This window comes from Rhinatrema bivittatum, chromosome 18 (genome assembly GCF_901001135.1).
Source record: "Rhinatrema bivittatum chromosome 18, aRhiBiv1.1, whole genome shotgun sequence".
NCBI lineage: Eukaryota > Metazoa > Chordata > Amphibia > Gymnophiona > Rhinatrematidae > Rhinatrema > Rhinatrema bivittatum.
In genome coordinates, this window is record NC_042632.1 from 29,962,397 (window position 1) to 29,983,304 (window position 20,908).

Below are 20,908 nucleotides of genomic sequence, written 5' to 3' on the forward strand. Positions count from 1 at the left end.
ACCAACAGCGTACCACTCAAAACACTTAACTGATAAACCTTCCAAACCCTCTGCCTCCAAAGTAAAAAAAAAAAAAATATTGTTAGGGCCGTAGAATTTTGTACCATTCCCCCTCCCCTCTCACCCATGTCAAATGCATTCTTACCATCCTGCACCACCAAATCTTTAATACTAGCCGGGAGCTTGGATCTTATGTCTGGCTCCTGATGTGCCCAGCATGGGTTTCTTATGTGCCAGTCTCCCCTCCCTTGGTACCAGTTATAGGGGCAGATTTTCAGAGCCCTGCTCGCCTAAATCCGCCCAAAACCGGGCGGATTTAGGCGAGCAGGGCCCTGCGCGCCGGTGAGCCTATTTTACATAGGCCTACCGGTGCGCGCAGAGCCCCGGGACTCGCGTAAGTCCCGGGGTTCTCTGAGGGGAGCGTGTCGGGGGCGTGTCGGGGGGCGGGCCCGGTCGTCGTGGCGTTTCGGGGGCGTGTCGGCAGCATTTTGGGGGCGGGTACGGGGGCGTGGCTACGGCCCGGGGCAGTCCGGGGGCGTGGCCGTGCCCTCCGTACCCGCCCCCAGGTCGCGGCCCGGTGCGCAGGAGGCCCGCTCGCGCGCGGGGATTTACTTCTCCCTCCGGGAGGCGTAAATCCCCGGAGAAAGGTAAGGGGGGGAGTAGACAGGGCCGGGCAGGTGGGTTAGGTAGAGGAAGGGAGGGGAAGGTGAGGGGAGGGCGTTAGAGGATTCCCTCCAAGGCCGCTCCGATTTCGGAGCGGCCTTGGAGGGAACGGGGGTAGGCTGCGCGGCTCGGCGCGCGCCGGCTATACAAAATCGATAGCCTTGCGCGCGCCGATCCAGGTTTTTAGCAGATATGCGCGGCTCCGTGTGTATCTACTAAAATCCAGCGTACTTTTGTTTGCGCCTGGAGCGCAAACAAAAGTAGGCCTATTCGCGGAATCTTAAAACCTAGAATAGCCACCTTAAACTGCATATGGAAGAAGACAGGTAACCAATGAAAGTTCTTTAGTGGTAGAGTAATACAACCAAGCAGCTTCAGACCCAACAAATTCTGCATAGCCATGTCCTCAACATATTGTAAATGGCCCAGCAATTTCCTACGTAGACTCATATATAAAACGTTACAATAGAGTATAAACTGCTCATTCTAATTGCATGCATCACGGTTGCCAAATTATCTCTGGTTAAATATTGCTGGAGACTACGGACCTATCTAAGTTGGTAGAAAGAAGATCTCACAACATTATTAATATGAGATTGCATAGTTACACCTGAATCAAGGGTTATCCACGAAACTTTTACTTTGGCTTTTGTAAGTAAAATATGGTCATCAAAGTAAAGAGTTGGAGCAGGAAGATCACAATTGGCCTTCCCTATCCACAAAACATCAAACAGATTTTGAAGGGTTCAGGATCTATTTATTCAGCAACATTAAATTTAAAACCAGCTTCAAACATTCAATTTTCCCCAGACCCTGTCCTGATACTTCCCTGTAGCTGGCCTCAGTGATGGCAGATGAGCACAGTAGAAATACATGAGAAGGGGATTGCAAGTACTGTCTAAGCTAAACCAACAAGTAACAAGCCATGGCTACTTATATTTTCACTGACCTTCAGAGTGACACAACAGTCAGATAGCTTCTTTTCCAGGTAAACCTCTATGATCAAATCTCCAGCCTGTGACAACTGCCAATAGACAGACAAACTGAGGAACATACGGAGCTGTTTATACTATACATTTTACACAGTGACATTCACTGCAAATGGAAAGTTACTAAAATGCTAACAAGGGAAGGACAGTATGCAGAGCATATGTATATATGATAGATCTTCACAAAATGACCTGCTGGCTACCTCCCTGGGCCTCTTCATGAAGGGGGAGGAACTAGCAAATGCTGTGGATCCGCTAGTTCCTCCCTCTTCTGGATTGCAATTAAGAAAGATTCTACTGCCCCTCAGTCTATTCCTATCTCCTGAGTCCTCCAGGCAACTCTGGTCAGTATTTCCGCTTTCTGGTGCATTCCCTTCTTCCTTCCCTCTGTCTTTTACAGTCCTCCCCTTTCCCAAAATTCCATCTAGCATTCTGCTTAGTTTTTTCTTCTTGTAACTGTATTCCCTCTAATCTGCTCACATCCCTGGGCTTTCTGTTGTATTCTTACTTCCTTCTTCTTGACATGGCCACAGTAGGGAACACATTAGACTTTAATACACATAAAGAAAGAAACTCATGGAAATGCACAAAGATATGGTGCTACAGACATGGAAATACATGGAAAGGAGGATACCCACTGATACACAGAGATCACTATGATCATCTAATAAAAGCCTATTTATTAGAGATACCTTCTTTATGCTATGCGTGTCTAGGTGAGACCAAGGACAGGATGTTTTCTACTGCCAGACCTATTTCTAGAATTCTCTTTCAGAACAACTCATGCTAATTATAATCTCGAAGCAATTTCATAAATATCTAAAACCTCATCTCTTTGGTTGAGGAAAGGGACTGGAGCTCTGCCCAGAAGTCACTGGGTACATCTGAGCAGTAAAAATGGAACAAGCAAGAAGGGTTTGCTTTCACCCAGACTCCCAATGCCATCCCTGAGGAATGGAATTGGTCCTCAGGGCTCACAAAAGGGCTTGCTGAGATCATTACCATGTTCCAGGCAATCTGAGGGCTAAAGGGCAGAGTGGGAAGCACCTAGAGCAGATCTGTGAGTCATATTCCCACAAGTGTAAGCCAGGACACATCTGTGGAATTTCTGCCTTGTATAAAGCTCTGGTTGAAATCTGGATTGGAGCTGGTTTACTAATAACCTAATAACCTGACAGTATTCTAGCCAAACTGGATGACAGAGTCTCTAATGATAATGAAAACTCCTTTTGACTAAGTTTATTTATGTGCCCTTTGATGGGATAGAGGATCAATTCTTGATTCACAAATGAGATTGCAGGTGATGCTATGGTGGCCAAATGGCTCCAGATTTTCAGGACAAGTTGATCCAGTCCTGGTTTTACTCCTGTGCATGCAGATATTTATAGTTTTGCTTTTCTTAGGGAATGCAATAGGAAAATAAGAATAAGTCCCATTATGCAATGGGGTAAAACCAGGACTGCATCAACCTGTCCTGAATATCTGGATTCAGTTGGCAACCCTAAGTGATGCAGCTAAATTCTGCAGGTGGTGGAGTTGCAGAATTTGATTTTCTTCTCTTTTATTTTTTTCCTTTTTCTGTTTGCAGTTGCTTGGTTTTCAAGGTTTGGATGGCCAAGAGGCAAAGTTGCCTCCATTTGACCCTATTGAAGGCCATATCCTCCCAACTGTTGAGGTCTACCTCACAGATTTTAAGATTGTGCTTGAAGGTGTTCTTCAGTCTAAGATGTGGTCTTCTCTATGATCTATGCTGGAAAGTTGGCACCTTTCAAGGACTTCTCTGTTGGAGATTTTGTCTTCTTACTTTATATTACAAAGATGTATCAGGATGTTGCGGTCCCGACCGCTTCCCTTCTGTTAGGGCTCAGGCCCGCCTACCTCCGCTTCAGTGATCACCGCATTCCACCCGCTCCGGACCCCGGGGGCTTCTCTCACTCCACGTGGCGGCCGCCATTATGAGCTTGCTTCCCTTCGGTCTCGCGCATGCGCGAGGACGTCCCTCTTGAGCGTCCAGCTCCCGGAAGCCCGGCCCCGCCCACGCTGCTGACATCACGCCCAAGTCCCGATATAACCGGCGTTCAGACTCTCTCTCAACGCCTTGCAACGAGGTTCACAACTCCTTAGTTGTTCTCAGTTGCGTTCCTGTTGATCTCCACGTTGCCTGCTTCTGACTCCGGTTTGCTTCTGACTCCGCTTCAGCTCGCTGCCTGCCTCCGACTCCGGTTTGCTTCTGACTCCGCTTCAGCTCGCTGCCTGCCTCCGACTCCGGTTTGCTTCTGATTCTGCTTCAGCTCGCTGCCTGCCTCCGACTCCGGTTTGCTTCTGACTCCGCTTCAGCCTGCAGCCAGCCCCTGACTCCGGTCTGCTTCTGACTCCGCTTCAGCCTATAGCCTGCTTCAGACTCCGGTTTACTTCTGACCCCGCTTCACCCACTGCCTGCCTCTGTCTCCGGTTGCTACAGACTCCGCAGCCACCCGCTGCCCTGCCTTCAGCCGGCCCTCGGCCCTGTGCAGCCGGTCCCCTGCCTTCCGGGTACCTTGGACTTCCTATTCATTCTGCTTGCTCTGGTCCCGGCCTACGCCCATCTCAGCCTCTGGACATTCTGTAGACAGCTCCCAGTCCCAAGGACCCGGGACCCTACGGGCTCCTCCCGGGGGGTCCCTGGTTCCTGGGTGAACCCTTCCAGCTTGTGGCTCCGCCCCCCGGCCTACCCTGTCTCCCTAGGTAGGCCGGCCCAAGCATCCACTATCTTCTCCAGCAGCATCAAACTGCAACACAGGAAGCATTGATGGAACTGCTGAAGTTGCCTGAGGTGTCTGCAGTACAGCATATCCAGGAATCATGACTGTGAAGCAATGTGAACAGACTGTTGCTTGGCACACTTTGATCTTATTAGGCAATCAAATCCCTCTCTTTTCCCACAGATGACAGATTCTATGAAAGAAAGAGCTTGCCTTGGCAATGTGATTTATAATCTCATTGTCAACATTGGCTGTGTTAGAGAGGATTCTTCTGAGATAACAGAATTTGTTAGCTATATTTTGTTCGGCATCTGACATAGGCCTTAGGTAGAGCTGGCTGGTATATGACCTCTTGGTTTTTTTCTCAGGCTGATGGTGAACCCAAAGCGTATAATTGCCTGGGTAAACTGGTCTATAATAAACTAATATCTTCCAGTGGGTGGACTGCTAGTGTACTGCCATTTGCAAACAACAAATCCCTGATCATTGATGCCACTACCATAGATCATGCCAAACTTAGGGAGCAGAAAGAAACATGGAAGTGAGAGCATGTGGGCTGGGAGAAATAGTATTGATAAAGAAAGAACTATGTTCATAGGAATGAGATAATGGCATGAAGGAGGAAGGGCAAGGGAGGATGGAGGCTGGGAGGAGGGGACATAGTAGATGAAACTCTGTAGATGAGGAAGGGTCATGTCATAGATGGGAAGAAACAGGTTTATATGAAAAGCCCAGTTACCTGCACATCTTTCCAAGTTGTGATCAAGCTGTTTTCTAAATCCATCTGAGTCACCTGTTCCTCATCAATCTGGAAAAGACAGAAAATGAGATACAAATACCACAGCTAGGACTGAGGCCTACATGTCATAAGCATGATATCAGGCTGCCCTGATGTTATTTAAAACTATTCGTTTCTCCACACAGGCAGTTTTAAGTAGGGCGTGCTACTCCTTAATACTGGGCTGTGAGGAAATAGAAATGAAACACACAAGAGACAGAAAAAGAGATACAAACAGTATAACAAGGTAAAAACAGAGGAAAAATAACAGGGAAATAAATTTAGAGGAGGAAGGAATAGAGTGTAAAAAGATTAAAAAGAGAGAGAACAGAGACAAAGAAGGGGGGCAGAAGAGGAGAGAAAAGCAGAGAAAATGCACAGGGAGTTAGAAAGAGGGAGAGGAGGGCAGGAAGGAAACTTACATTGAACACGCGGACATAGTTATCAATCAGGTCCTCCATCACCTTCACCTCGTGCTCTCCTTTCCCGTCTGTCTGGAAGAGGCTGGGAGCAAACAGTAGTGACAGGTTCTTGGTGCACATTTGATTGAGGTCAGCGCATTTCTGCACCCTGAGACCCCACAACAAGGAGAGGAGGGAGAGAAAGGTAAAAAGAGCTTGAAAAGAGAATTAACAGAAGACATTAAAAACCTCACCGAGTCACTGGGGAATCTCTGGTGCCAGTCCACATTCTCTTTTAGATATCACCACGGAAGGGAAGGTTATGTTTTAACTCAGTGAACTTCGGGATTTCAAAATTTCCCAGCTCACGCCGTGCAATCTGTATTAAGAACTGCTCTCCAAAAGGTTTCATTGCCTCAGTTCAAATTCTAATAGTCAGTGCTGAAAAGTAAATCCACTCCAGTGGAGATTACAACTTGCTTTCTAAAACGCTTGAAGGCTGGCACCTAGTTTTTTGGAATTCCAAGTTTATGTTGTCAATGCAGTATTAGAAGTGAATATAAAACCAATGGCCCATTTAGTGAAATAACCTGGCTGCTCTGTGTATACAGGCCTAACAAGATGGAATGGACTTACCGGTAAAGATGGCCTATGAGAGCAGCCAGCGTTGTCCGGTTCACTCTGGGCAAGTGGTTAATTATTTCCTTGTATCTCTCCAGCCGCTTCGGTTTCAGGGGGATTTCTAAAGAAAAAGTTGTGATCACAAAGCTGAGCAAGCACTAATAATTATGGGCTCAACCCACTCAAATTCATTTTGGCCCCAGGAGAGCAAAGAACAAAAAATATTCAGGTTTTACCAAATAGCAAATGTTGTAAATGGATATACTGTATTCAAGAGACATTTGACACATAAAAGTTATTTTCACGGTTCAAAAGGGTTAATAACAGAATGCAGGAGGAGGAGGAACCACCAGTTGTTCTGCTGGAGCTACACCACTCCCATTACTTCCTCTGGGAGTGATTTTGACATGTGGTGGGGTCCTCAATTGTGCTCATGTTCCTGCATACTAGAACAAGACATTTTGGGTGGGGGAGCCCAACTCTTATCTTTGTTGTGAAGAGTTTGGGATAGAAATGTTGTTGGTTGGTGTGATACTGAGCAACTGATTTTTGTGTTTTACTTAGTTGTGTTAACCCATCTGTGTGTTAAGGGGTATGTTGGGGTGTCCCCTTAAGAGAGATGAGAGGAAATGATTGCTGGGGGATTGGCCTGGGAAGCAATAAATTCTGGGTCAATTTGGCAGGAATTGCCCTTTCTGAGTAGGGAGTGGAGGAAGAGAGTGACCTCCAGCATGTAGGGAGCCTGGAGTAGCCAGATCATCGGATGGTGGGACTGGTGACCCTCCCAAGAGGGAGTGGGGTCCTCCAGGGGCTTTTCCCTTCAAGGAAAGTGGCCTAAAGCCAAGATGCTGAAGAAATGGCTGGGTGGTTCCAAACTTAGGAGTACCCCAAAAGGATGGTCAGAGCATGGAGGAGACTGGGGAAGCCTGCACACTGCTGGAAGGGTGACGTCGGGAAGAGAAGGGCAGATTCCTCAGAGGTGTGAGTAAAGAGAGGGGGGATGAAGTGAGAGGCCTACAGAATTAGGGATGTGAATCACATTTCCCACATAGGAGTTTGGTGTTTTAAAGGGGTTAATATACATGTGGCTAATGGTGAGCATTTGAGAAGGCATTTGATAAATTGCTCCATGAGAGACTCCTGAGAAAATTAAAAAGTCATAGGATAGAAGGCAATGTCCTATTGTGGATTGCAAACTGGTTAAATGATAGGAAACAGAGAGTAAGACTAAATGTTCAGTTTTCTCAGTGGAGAAGGGTAAACAGTGGAGTTCCTCAAGGATCTATACTGGGACTCATGCTTTTTAATATATTTATAAATGATCTGGAAAGAGGAACTGTTATGATCACTGCCCGCGGGTTTCCCCCGTGAGCAGACTTACTCACCATGCCTGCCTTCCTCACCCGACGTGGCAGGATGCCACCGTCGGGCCTTCTGCACGGCTGGAGCCGCAGTTTCTCCTGCCCCTACGTGGCCTGGAGGCCGCCCCGGATCTTCTTCTTCGCCGCAGTCGGAGCCACGGCCTTTCTGCTCCTCCCCGCGGGGCCAGAACTGCCCCGGATGTCATTTCCATCTTCGCGGTGCTAAGGCCGCATCCCTGGGCTGGTCCGGTGGCTGGAGCCGACCCCGGGGCTCCTCGCAGCGGCTGGAGCCGCTGCTGACGTCAGGGCCTGCTCCTCAGGCCCTGCCTGTCAGTGAACTCAGACGCTGTGCAGGCCACTGTCCTCTGTCCTGCACAGCCCCTGTTTCCTGTTTCCTAGGTGCCGGCCCGCGCCTCTCTCCCTGATTTAAAGGGCCAGGCACAGGAAGTGTGCTGGCCCCACCTTTAATGGGACTTCCTCCTTTAGCCCTATAAAGGGCTGCTTCGTCAGTCTGTTCCTTGCCTTGCATCAGCGTGACTTCCCTCTGGAGGCTCCCGTCTGCCAGAGTCTTGTAAGGTCCTGTTCTTCGTGGAGCTCCTCGTCTCGTCTGCCTTCTTCCACGTCTTCATGTCTTGGTGTTCCGCCTGAGGTCCCAGTCCATGTTTTGATGTCTCGTCATGATCTTCCACCTCCTGATGTGCCCGCCTTCCAGGATGTTCTTCCCTGTGTCTTCGTCTGGTGCTCCTGAGCCTTCTGTTCCTGCAGAGCTGTGGTTCCCGGATGGTGTATGCCCGAGATTGGTGCAGGCTGCAGGTGGGATTGGTCCCTGCGCTCCGGAGCCTCCGTTCCCGCCAGCCTTAGAGGGAGCTTCGGGTGACACCGGCTTCGTCATTGGAGTCCCTCTTTGCTTCGACTTTTCCTGCGCTGTCCCATTCTCCTTGTGGTCCATGACCAGCCTGCAAGGGATGTGTAGGGCGCGCAGTGGGACAGGGTGGTCCGTGACTCAGTCCTGTGGGTGGCCTGAGTAGGGCACCCTGAGAGACAGTGCAATTGTCCTTCCGCCCACTTGTTGTTAAAGTACCAAGTATCTTCGTCAAGGATGCCGTCGCATCAACCCAGTGTCTTCATCAAGGATGCCGTCGCATCAACTAAGTGTTTTGTCAGTGATGCCGTCGCATCGACCATAGTCCTATCTACGTGTCAAGGCCTCTGTCTGCCCTCAACCTCAGGCCAGGCCTGCTGCTCCATGCTGTTCGCAGCAGGTCTGAAAGGGCTCAGAATGGTCGGAGGACCATTCAACTTCCAACATCCTTGGATGTTGGCCTTGGGAGCTTGCAGGCCTGGCAGAGGGTCAGCCCGTTAGCCATGCGGATCCCAGTTTGGGTTTGAGATCTTGAGTTTAACAAGGAAGGTTTGAAGATGGATAGCCAGATTTACTTAGCAGAGAGCAGTTAATAGTCATAGAGGGGAAATCAGGCTCATTCTGTTCTCCCCTCTAAGCCCAATCCATTTCACTAGCTACTCAACCACAGACTAGGTTCCAGGAGAACCATTGGTGCCAAGATTCTTATTTTATGTGCCTTATGATCATATGCAAATCCTACTCTATTTACAGTAATGCGACACAATAAAGGAATCCCACAGAACCGTTCTCAAGCACATTTTGCGCTTATGACCATATGTAATACTGTTAAACATACTTCTATGTCAGCCTTCATGAACACTTATCAAACTATCCTAGATTCATTTACATATATGTGTATATAACCACATTCTACAGAACTCAACAGAAAACACCTGACCCAAGAATGTATAAACATTTTTTTTATTCATCCAGTCAGTCTGCAGGAGGAAAGTAGGTGTAGTCCAGCATTTCAGCTGTCTGCTTGCTTCTTGATAATATGGGGGACCGGTTCTCTCATGGCTTCATCTCTGCTGAGCAGAAGAATACAATACTGTAGATTTGAAAGGAAAAAATAATTTGCTACAGAAGAGTCTTACACCTCCATAACTCATTAGCATTTAATGGCTATAACAAAATGCGATCAGAAGAGAGTAGATGACGAGGCAGAGAATGGCACATAATGATGTTTTAGTATCGTGAGAAGCTGAAAGCACAGCAACATACAAACAGCTAACACTGTTACATCAAGCATCAGAACCTGAGGTAAGGATAGCCTCCATTCTGACAAAATGCATACAAATACAGAGCTACTAGAAATGGAATTGGAAGAAAAGAACCAAGACATGACATACCATGACTAGTTAAACATGGAAAAGTAGCATATGCGTACATAAGTAGCATGTAATTGCGTACATGCAATTTATGAATACCATGGGCCTGAAATTCAGAGATATCTGGATATCTAAGTTAGCCGGATATAACTTATCCGGCTAACTTAGAAGGGATATTCACCGGCATGGCTATGCCACTGAATATATCCAGGTAAGTTCTAGTTAGCCAGGCAAGTTATATCTGGCTAACTTTAGACCTATCAAGTAGATCTCACTGAGAGACTATATGCCGACCGGAGAAGTCGGCATATAGGCACTTATCCAGATAAGTAGCCCCAAATTGCCCATTATCCACCGGATAAGTCCCTAAATATTGGCCTCCTCAGCAAATTTACTGGTACAGCAAAGGGATAGTTTGGGGCATTCCAGGGTGAGGTCAAGAGGTACATGCGTAGGTTGCTATTTTATAAAAGAAAGATGCATATAAATTATCAAACTTGTTTGTGACATTTTACACTTGCTAATTGACAAGCACAAGTGATATCGGACTTGCCTTTTGTTTGCGACTTTTGAGTGGAAGAACTGGTGGGGGTTCAGGGTGAAGGCTAAAAATTCTTGGTGAACTGGAGATGGACCAGGTGACCTGGTGGACATATTGGCACACTGGCAATTTCAAGGATGTGCGCTAGTAAGTATTTTATCTGCCACTGCATACAAATTGGGGGATATTACATGCACAGGTTATACATTTTTTATGCACCTAAAATATTTGCACATATGTTTATAAAATAGGTAGGGAAATGAAGGGCTTGCATTGCACTGGAAATATTCGTGCATACTGAAACATATGTGCGTACTTTCAGCCCAGCGGGCCGCATCCCTCATCACACGGTGCACGGTAGCGACGTCCTTGCACGCCCTACCCTAAAGCCAGGACTATTTATTTACTTATTTTTTTTGAAACTCTACAGGGTAGCATGAGGCGGCTTACATAGGAAACATACTGTATGTAATTGCAAACATGAACACAAATCTCATAAATAGAAACATTGTACATTAACATAGCACTGGCTTGTGGCACAGAGTTTACGGCAACTGCGTTTAAAAGCTTTTTCAACATGCCCAAAGTGATCTTGGTGCCACAGGAGCATGGAACATAAGAACAGCCATACTGGGTCAGACCAAGGGTCCATCAAGCCCAGCATCCTGTTTCCAACAGTGGCCAATCCAGGCCATAAGAACCTGGCAAGTACCCAAAAACTAAGTCTATTCCCTGTTACTGTTGCTAGTAATAGCAGTGGCTATTTTCTAAGTCAACTCATTTAATAGCAGGTAATGGACTATTCCTCCAAGAACTTATCCAATCCTTTTTTGTTGCCAAAGGATGTGGTTAGTGCTATACTAATTGCACTAACCACATCCTTTGGCAACAAATTCCAGAGTTTAATTGTGCGTTGAGTGAAAAAGAACTTTCCCTGATTAGTTTTAAATGTGCCACATGCTAACTTCATGGAGTGCCCCCTAGTCTTTCTATTATCCGAAAGAGTAAATAACCGATTCACATCTACCCGTTCTAGATCTCTCATGATTTTAAACACCTCTATCATATCCCCCCTCAGCCGTCTCTTCTCCAAGCTGAAAAGTCCTAACCTTTTTAGTCTTTCCTCATAGGGGAGCTGTTCCATTTCCCTTATCATTTTGGTAGCCCTTCTCTGTACCTTCTCCATCACAATTATATCTTTTTTGAGATGCGGCGACCAGAATTGTACACAGTATTCAAGCTGCGGTCTCAACATGGAGCGAAACAGAGGCATTATGACATCCTCCATTTTATTCACCATTCCCTTTCTTATAATTCCCAACATTCTGTTTGTTTTTTTGACTGCCACAGCACACTGAACCGACGATTTCATTGTGTTATTCACTATGACGCCTAGATCTCTTTCTTGGGTTGTAGCACCTAATATGGAACCTAACATTGTGTAACTATAGCATGGGTTATTTTTCCCTATATGCATCACCTTGCACTTATCCACATTAAATTTCATCTGTCATTTGGATGCCCAATTTTCCAGTCTCTACACAATGCTCATTTCTTCACATGATAAACTTAGAAATGATCGTCAACATAAAAAAGAAAGTATCATCCATACATACACCTATAACCTTGAAAACAGTTGAGAAAGGAATAGGACAAAGGTAAAAGGACAAACTACATATATCCACCAAGGGCATTTTATTCCCTTGGCTACTCCTCCAGCCACCAAAGTACCTCTCATCATGCTGTTCATCTTCTCTATCCTGGAGAGGGAAGGAGCCTTCACTGGTATCCCATACCAATATGAGGGTGATGACTTCATCTGTGTCTATCTGAAAAAGCATGGACAATGTATCACCACAATTATGGCACAACTACATAATAAGCTATATAAGTTATACAATCATTACCCCTTTTCAAAAATAAGACACATCAATTATCGATAAACTAACACCATTATGTTTCATAATAGAAAGATGCTACTTACTGGTGTACATAGGCGTAACCATCGTGGGACCGAGTCCATGTCATGATACCGCTCTGGATAGATGAATTGAAGGAAGAGGTGGAAGGGCTTGTGATGCAAATGCTGCAGTTTCACCATAGTTAGTCAGACTATGTCCCAGTATTTGACCAGAAGAGCAGTAGACAGAGACCAGTGACTGTGGCTTGCAAAATGCACAGCAGTTCACATAATTGGGTACACTAAATACATGTCAAACTGAGGGCTGTCAATATAAACAATGTAGGTGATGGAATATTATGTCTGCCCTAATGAACATAAGAACATAAGAACATAAGAACATAAGAAAATGCCATACTGGGTCAGACCAAGGGTCCATCAAGCCCAGCATCCTGTTTCCAACAGTGGCCAATCCAGGCCATAAGAACCTGGCAAGTACCCAAAAACTAAGTCTATTCCATGTAACCATTGCTAATGGCAGTGGCTATTCTCTAAGTGAACCTAATAGCAGGTAATGGACTTCTCCTCCAAGAACTTATCCAATCCTTTTTTAAACACAGCTATACTACCTGCACGAACCACATTCTCTGGCAACAAATTCCAGAGTTTAATTGTGCGTTGAGTAAAAAAGAACTTTCTCCGATTAGTTTTAAATGTGCCCCATGCTAACTTCATGGAGTGTCCCCTAGTCCTTCTACTATCTGAAAGAGTAAATAACCGATTCACATCTACCCGTTCTAGACCTCTCATGATTTTAAACACCTCTATCATATCCCCCCTCAGTCGTCTCTTCTCCAAGCTGAAAAGTCCTAATCTCTTTAGTCTTTCCTCATAGGGGAGTTGTTCCATTCCCCTTATCATTTTGGTAGCCCTTCTCTGTACCTTCTCCATCGCAATTATATCTTTTTTGAGATGCGGCGACCAGAATTGTACACAGTATTCAAGGTGCGGTCTCACCATGGAGCGATACAGAGGCATTATGACATTTTCCGTTTTATTCATCATTCCTTTTCTAATAATTCCCAACATTCTGTTTGCTTTTTTGACTGCCGCAGCACACTGAACCGACGATTTCAATGTGTTATCCACTATGACACCTAGATCTCTTTCTTGGGTTGTAGCACCTAATATGGAACCCAACATCGTGTAATTATAGCATGGGTTATTTTTCCCTATATGCATCACCTTGCACTTTTCCACATTAAATTTCATCTGCCATTTGGATGCCCAATTTTCCAGTCTCACAAGGTCTTCCTGCAATTTATCACAATCTGCTTGTGATTTAACTACTCTGCACAATTTTGTGTCATCTGCAAATTTGATTATCTCACTCGTCGTATTTCTTTCCAGATCATTTATAAATATATTGAACAGTAAGGGTCCCAATACAGATCCCTGAGGCACTCCACTGTCCACTCCCTTCCACTGAGAAAATTGCCCATTTAATCCTACTCTCTGTTTCCTGTCTTTTAGCCAGTTTGCAATCCACGAAAGGACATCGCCACCTATCCCATGACTTTTTACTTTTCCTAGAAGCCTCTCATGAGGAACTTTGTCAAACGCCTTCTGAAAATCCAAGTATACTATATCTACCGGTTCACCTTTATCCACATGTTTATTAACTCCTTCAAAAAAGTGAAGCAGATTTGTGAGGCAAGACTTGCCCTGGGTAAAGCCATGCTGACTTTGTTCCATTAAACCATGTCTTTCTATATGTTCTGTGATTTTGATGTTTAGAACACTTTCCACTATTTTTCCTGGCACTGAAGTCAGGCTAACCGGTCTGTAGTTTCCCGGATCGCCCCTGGAGCCCTTTTTAAATATTGGGGTTACATTTGCTATCCTCCAGTCTTCAGGTACAATGGATGATTTTAATGATAAGTTACAAATTTTTACTAATAGGTCTGAAATTTCATTTTTTAGTTCCTTCAGAACTCTGGGGTGTATACCATCCGGTCCAGGTGATTTACTACTCTTCAGTTTGTCAATCAGGCCTACCACATCTTCTAGGTTCACCGTGATTTGATTCAGTCCATCTGAATCATTACCCATGAAAACCTTCTCCATTACGGGTACCTCCCCAACATCCTCTTCAGTAAACACCGAAGCAAAGAAATCATTTAATCTTTCCGCGATGGCCTTATCTTCTCTAAGTGCCCCTTTAACCCCTCGATCATCTAAAGGTCCAACTGACTCCCTCACAGGCTTTCTGCTTCGGATATATTTAAAAAAGTTTTTACTGTGAGTTTTTGCCTCTACAGCCAACTTCTTTTCAAATTCTCTCTTAGCCTGTCTTATCAATGTCTTACATTTAACTTGCCAATGTTTATGCTTTATCCTATTTTCTTCTGTTGGATCCTTCTTCCAATTTTTGAATGAAGATCTTTTGGCTAAAATAGCTTCTTTCACCTCCCCTTTTAACCATGCCGGTAATCGTTTTGCCTTCTTTCCACCTTTCTTAATGTGTGGAATACATCTGGACTGTGCTTCTAGAATGGTATTTTTTAACAATGACCACGCCTCTTGGACATTTTTTACTTTTGTAGCTGCTCCTTTCAGTTTTTTTCTAACAATTTTTCTCATTTTATCAAAGTTTCCCTTTTGAAAGTTTAGCACGAGAGCTTTGGATTTGCACACTGTTCCTTTTCCAGTCATTAAATCAAATCTGATCATATTATGATCACTATTGCCAAGCGGCCCCACCACCGTTACCTCTCTCACCAAGTCCTGTGCTCCACTGAGAATTAGATCTAAAATTGCTCCCTCTCTCGTCGGTTCCTGAACCATTTGCTCCATAAAGCTATCATTTATTCCATCCAGGAACGTTATCTCTCTAGCGTGACCCGATGATACATTTACCCAGTCTATATTGGGGTAATTGAAGTCTCCCATTATTACTGCACTACCAATTTGGTTGGCTTCCCTAATTTCTCTTAGCATTTCACTGTCCATCTCACCATCTTGACCAGGTGGACGGTAGTATACCCCTATCACTGTAGTCTTCCCTGATACACAAGGGATTTCTACCCATAAAGATTCAATTTTGTATTTAGTCTCATGCAGGATGTTTATCCTGTTGGACTCTATGCCATCCCGGACATAAAGCGCCACACCTCCTCCCGACTGCTCCTCTCTGTCATTGCGATATAATTTGTACCCCGGTATAGCACTGTCCCATTGGTTATCCTCTTTCCACCATGTCTCTGAGATGCCAATTAAGTCTATGTCATCATTTACTGCTATACATTCTAATTCTCCCATCTTACTTCTTAGACTTCTGGCATTAGCATACAAACATTTCAAAGTTTGTTTTTTGATTGTATTTTTATTCTGCTTTTTAATTGATAGGGATAAGTTAGAATTTTTTAGCTCAGGTGAGTTTTTAGTTACAGGCATTTGGACTACTTTTCTAATTATTGGAACCTCACTGTCGGGATGCCCTAATTCTAGTGCATCATTAGTATCCTTTAAAGATACATCTCTCCGAACCATGCGCTGCTGAGCGACTGTCGGCTTTCCCCTTTGTTCTAGTTTAAAAGCTGCTCTATCTCCTTTTTAAGGGTTAGCGCCAGCAGTCTGGTTCCATCCTGGTTAAGGTGGAGCCCATCCCTTCGGAAGAGACTCCCCCTTCCCCAAAAGGTTCCCCAGTTCCTAACAAAACTGAATCCCTCTTCCTTGCACCATCGTCTCATCCACGCATTGAGACTCCGGAGCTCTGCCTGCCTCTGGTGACCTGCGCGTGGAACAGGGAGCATTTCAGAGAATGCTACCCTGGAGGTTCTGGATTTAATCTTTCTACCTAAGAGCCTAAATTTGGCTTCCAGAACCTCCCTCCCACATTTTCCTATGTCGTTGGTGCCCACGTGTACCACGAGAGCCGGCTCCTCCCCAGCACTGTCTAAAATCCTATCTAGGTGACGCGTGAGGTCCGCCACCTTCGCACCAGGTAGGCATGTTACCAGGCGATCCTCACGCCCACCAGCCACCCAGCTATCTACATTCCTAATAATCGAATCACCAACTATGACGGCCGACCTAACCCTTCCCTCCTGGGCAGTAGGCCTTGGGGAGATATCCTCAGTGCGAAAGGACAATGCATCACCTAGAGAGCAGGTCCTTGCTACAGGATCCTTTCCTGCTACATCTGGTTGGTGCTCTCCCATTATGAGACCTTCTTCCTCCAAGGCAGCACCAGGGCTGCCAGTCTGAAGTTGGGACTGGACTACTATGTCCCTGAAGGTCTCATCTATATACCTCTCTGTCTCCCTCAGCTCCTCCAGGTCTGCCACTCTAGCCTCCAGAGATCGGACTCGTTCTCTGAGAGCCAGGAGCTCTTTGCATCGCGTGCACATGTACAACTTCTCACTCTTTATGTATACAAATGTAATCTTTTGTGGTCTCATATTTCTCTGTCGCCAGCCTTCCTGTCTAGCTTGTATACTATTGTATATGTTGCACTGCAGATGGAAGAGAGCACCAGGGGGCGCTTTCCAGCGTGGGACGAGATGTGTGCCCCTGCGGGGAAACATCCTTACCCTGAGCCTCGTCCGGACCTGCATGCTTCCTTGAGATCACCAACGCAATGGTGGTCTCTGAATGGTCCTCCGACCGTTCCAAGCCCTTTTGGACTGCCACTAGGAAGCGGCGGTAAGCAGCAGGCCAGACAGAGGACAAGGGCAGATGGAATGTGGAACAAGAAATGGCAAGACAGACGAAGACATCAGGCGTTACAGGGCAGATGAAGACTCAAGACGTTGCAGGGCAGATGAAGAATCAGGGCATGGCAAGGTACAGACAGGCAAAGCAAGGCAGGACAGGGTAAGACATGACAAGACAAGTCATGACCTGATGCATAGGGGCACGCGCGGCGCGGCCCTACCTCAAGTACCAGAAGTGTCGCGAACTTCAGGGGTGTCCCCCTGAGATGACATCATCCACTTCAGATATTTAAAGGTCTCTGAATTGTTAACATCTCGAGTTAGCAAGGATAAGGATTCGTTCTATCTACGCTACTCTGCCTCCTCGGACTAACCAGGGGTACCCGCTCCTCGGGGGCCTTGTTCTCTCTTACTTTGTAGGTTGCAGTCTGGAACTGGTACTCACTCTTTGAGGGCCCTCATTCCCGGACTTCTTCGGAATTCACTTCTGCCTGGAAGTCATCGCTGCCTACTACATCTGTGAGTTACCATCGCTCTCTCAGAGCTTTCCCTGGAACCAGGTACTCACTCCTTGAGGGTCTACTTCATTCCAGCTCCTGGGCTTCTATGAGACATTGTGTGAGTGTTACCACCAGGTTCTGTCCATGAACTCTGCATACCCTGCCAACTCACTATATTTCAGTTTCTCTACAGCTCAGCATCCAGGGATCGCTGTTCCAGTATCTGAGGTACTACAGCCCAGCCAGGCATTCCAGCTCACTACTGCCGCCTCTGGTGGTTCAGTATACTATCTAATAAAAGAACTAGTTTGTGTCTGTCTCCTAACTCTGAGCCTGACCGGTGGTCCCTCTCGGGATCTTTCCCCCCCCCCCCCGGGGACATGGTCATCTGCCACCGGTCCAAGGAGCCACCCATTCCTAAATAATAACACTGGACATCAGGAACAGGTGGACAACTGGACATCAGGAACAGGTGGACAACTGGACATCAGGAACATCAAGACATAAATGCAGAGACCAGAACATGGAACAAAGGCGAAGACACGGGATCCCACAGGGAATAGAGTGCCTAGGAGAAGAAGCAGACGAGGAGTCCTAAGGAGGACTTACTCCTTGCGAAGGTGAGGAAAGACTGACGGAAGAAGCCTTTTGTAGGCTGAAGCAGGAAACACTCAGGGAGGAGTCAGGAAAGAACCAGACCTGCACTGGCCCTTTAAGAAGGGCAGAGAGGCACAGCTTTGCCCCTTAGGGAGAAGCAGGAAGCAGAGCAGGACCCTGGACAGCGGCCCTGCTGCAATGCAGAGTGCAGGAGAAGAAGAACTAGGCCTCAAGGCCAGCAAAGCTTGTCGGTGGCCTCTGGGCAGCATTAGCAATCACAGCACGGCTCCTGCCACGTGTAAGGCAGGTCAGCGGCTTGCGGGCCGCATAGGCTATAGTAGCACTGCTCCAGCCATGCTGAAGATCATCAGCAGCCTCTGGGCTGCTGAAGACGGCAGAAAAGAAGGTGGAGAGGCTGCCCAAACAGGGCAGAATCACAACAGTATTGTATAGTGTTATTAGTGTATACTACCCTAGGATGGATTTAGTGGAGAATAATGCTTTATAACTGTGAAATACTGAAATGTGTTATTTTTTATGTACAGTGCTGTCCAGCAAGGCAAAGTATGTAGAAGGCTTATTTTCACATATATGTGAACGTTCATTAATTTCTGATTAGCATTTAATTCAATTTCCTTTCACTAACAATAATCTTTATTTTATGACCAGAAATAAATTGGACATCAATAGTTTCTAAATAACCTGAATGTTCAAAAAAGAAACATCATGCACAACTTCAATTTATTTTTTCAATCAAGTGCATAGACCAAAATACAGAATTTGAACTAAGAGGTATCAGACACTCTCAATATGCTATTGCAATATCCTTTAGCAAGTACTCTGAGAGTGTGAGTGTGCTAATTTATTTTTTCTTTTCTATGTGTCAAAGCAGGGCGGAGGGGGGGGTGGAGGGGGAGAAGGAGGATGTCATGGTAATTGCTCAAGTGTGACACCTAGTGTCCAGATTCAGGGCCCATGATTGCATGGCTCCAGAAAGAGCCCTGGTGTATGGCTCCTGGCCCCTAGCTGCAACGATTGGACTAGATGCATTGGGGGTGTATGGGGAGAGGGGAAGTGGCAGGATATAAAACAGAGGAAAGAATCAGCGAGTAATTAACAATGAAGGCTCATCATATCAGGACCTCTGCCCTGACTCTGACTGAGCTGAAGCCCAATGCAGCCAGGAAGGCACTGCTGGGGAAAAGAAAAAAAATGGGTAGAAGAGATAAGCCTTAGGGTATTATCTGCTGTCATATTATGTTCCTATGATCAATTTTATTCATCAAAGTTACCATATATCTTTCTGCCACAATTTTTTAAGCTCTAGACCAGTGTTTCCCAAGCAATGTGTCATGACACACTGGTGTACCTTCAGACTTGTTCAGGCATGCCACTGAGAGGTCACCACTGCCTGATGATCAGACCCAGGCCAGCGCCTGGGCTCTGCTCTCAGCATCTCACAGCAACGAGAGACACTGGCAGTGACTCTTAAACATGTAGGAGCTCCTTTCCGAATGCATGTATAACCATGCATATCCCACCTTCCTAGCTACTGCATGAGCCCTGTAATGTGGTAATGAATGGGCAGCATGCAGGGCACAGATAATAGGGCCTCATTTTGTGCAGCACACAGCACCTTCTCATCATCCTTCTTGTTGAGTCCTTCCAGCCTATCTTATGCCCAGGCTGAGTGAGATGGGGAGAGAGCATGTACTGAGCATTGGACTCACTTTGAATGCTTGGGTTCACTGCAGAGAAGGAAATCTGATAGCTGCATGTGGCAGCCAGGGTAACTAATTGAGCTGGCTGCTCGTACCACACAGAGCTCTTCCTTCTCCTGCACTTATATAAAGAAGGAGCTGATCCATCATGATGGCTTCATGTGTATCTTTGCATTCTCTTTGTTTTAAAATTTGTAAGAGATACTGATGAGCTTTCAGCATTTTCCTAGCTCTTCTTTTGGCCATTTGAGTCTTCTCCATGTCTGCACTGCCTCCTCTGTGAAGGTTGGTATACGACACATTGTTGTTAACATAGGTGTGCCTTGGGCATGACAAGGGTGGAAAACACTTCTCTAGACTATAGTTCTTGAATTTAGCAATAACCATACAAATTGCTATTCTCCCTTGAAAGATCTTCAAGGATCTCATACGTAGGCGATAATTACTTTTTTGATGGTACATTTCCTTCTTTGAACATTTATATCTTCCATTACATTGCTACATTTATCGTTAAATGTATCTCAGGGAGTGCTATTTACAGAAAGCGACTAGTGGGTATTTGGCAAACCCAGCCCTGTATTTGTCAATAGGCACCCATTATATCTGTGCCTATGATGGCAAATATTCAGGCAGCAGGATGGCCAAGATTTGCTGAATCTCATTCCAGTTTTGCTGAATCTCATTCAGCAGAGAACTGCCCCTGTAACAGACCCTTACAGGAGGTGGCAGGGTAGACTCATCAAAAGTCCTTGGGGCGGCAAAATCCTGAATCCGACTCTGGGCAAATTGACTGGTGGGCCAACAGCCTTTTCTAGAATTTTGACTTTCTCAATTCATTTTGATTTTGACCTCTTTTTATGCTTTCCAACATATGCTGGAAAGAATTATGTGACATGGATCCTTGTCTGTCTGTCTATTGGTATAATAACTCTCCAAACAAGGGATGAAAAGCCACAAAAGTTTGCATGCAGGAAAAAATGGGAATATCTCTGAGTGAAAAAACTAGAAACAGTGGGTCAGTGGTTTTGAAGAACCAATCCTCCCCACAATATCCCCAATGCTTTCTAAGGGAATTAGTTTTAAGTTTCAGAATGTTGAAGAGCTTGCCATTCAAAAAGCCCCAATCACCCTTCCAGCAGTTT

General features: G+C 45.7%; 1 protein-coding gene across 9 annotated transcripts in view; it reads right to left on the reverse strand.

Moving 5' to 3' along the window:
• The window catches only part of ARAP3 (ArfGAP with RhoGAP domain, ankyrin repeat and PH domain 3), a 125,101-nt gene that overhangs the window by 11,065 nt on the left and 93,128 nt on the right, over positions 1-20,908 (reverse strand). For all 9 annotated transcript variants that reach the window (XR_003853334.1, XR_003853333.1, XR_003853335.1 and 6 more), the window contains 4 exons: positions 6,209-6,314; positions 5,594-5,741; positions 5,133-5,201; positions 1,613-1,687 (listed from right to left, as the gene is read on the reverse strand). Coding sequence is in view for 4 of the 9 variants with exons in the window: in XM_029583254.1 (XP_029439114.1) it covers positions 1,613-1,687; positions 5,133-5,201; positions 5,594-5,741; positions 6,209-6,314 (398 nt within the window). In the remaining 5 variants the exon portion in view is untranslated. The remainder of the gene's footprint in view (positions 1-1,612; positions 1,688-5,132; positions 5,202-5,593; positions 5,742-6,208; positions 6,315-20,908) is intronic.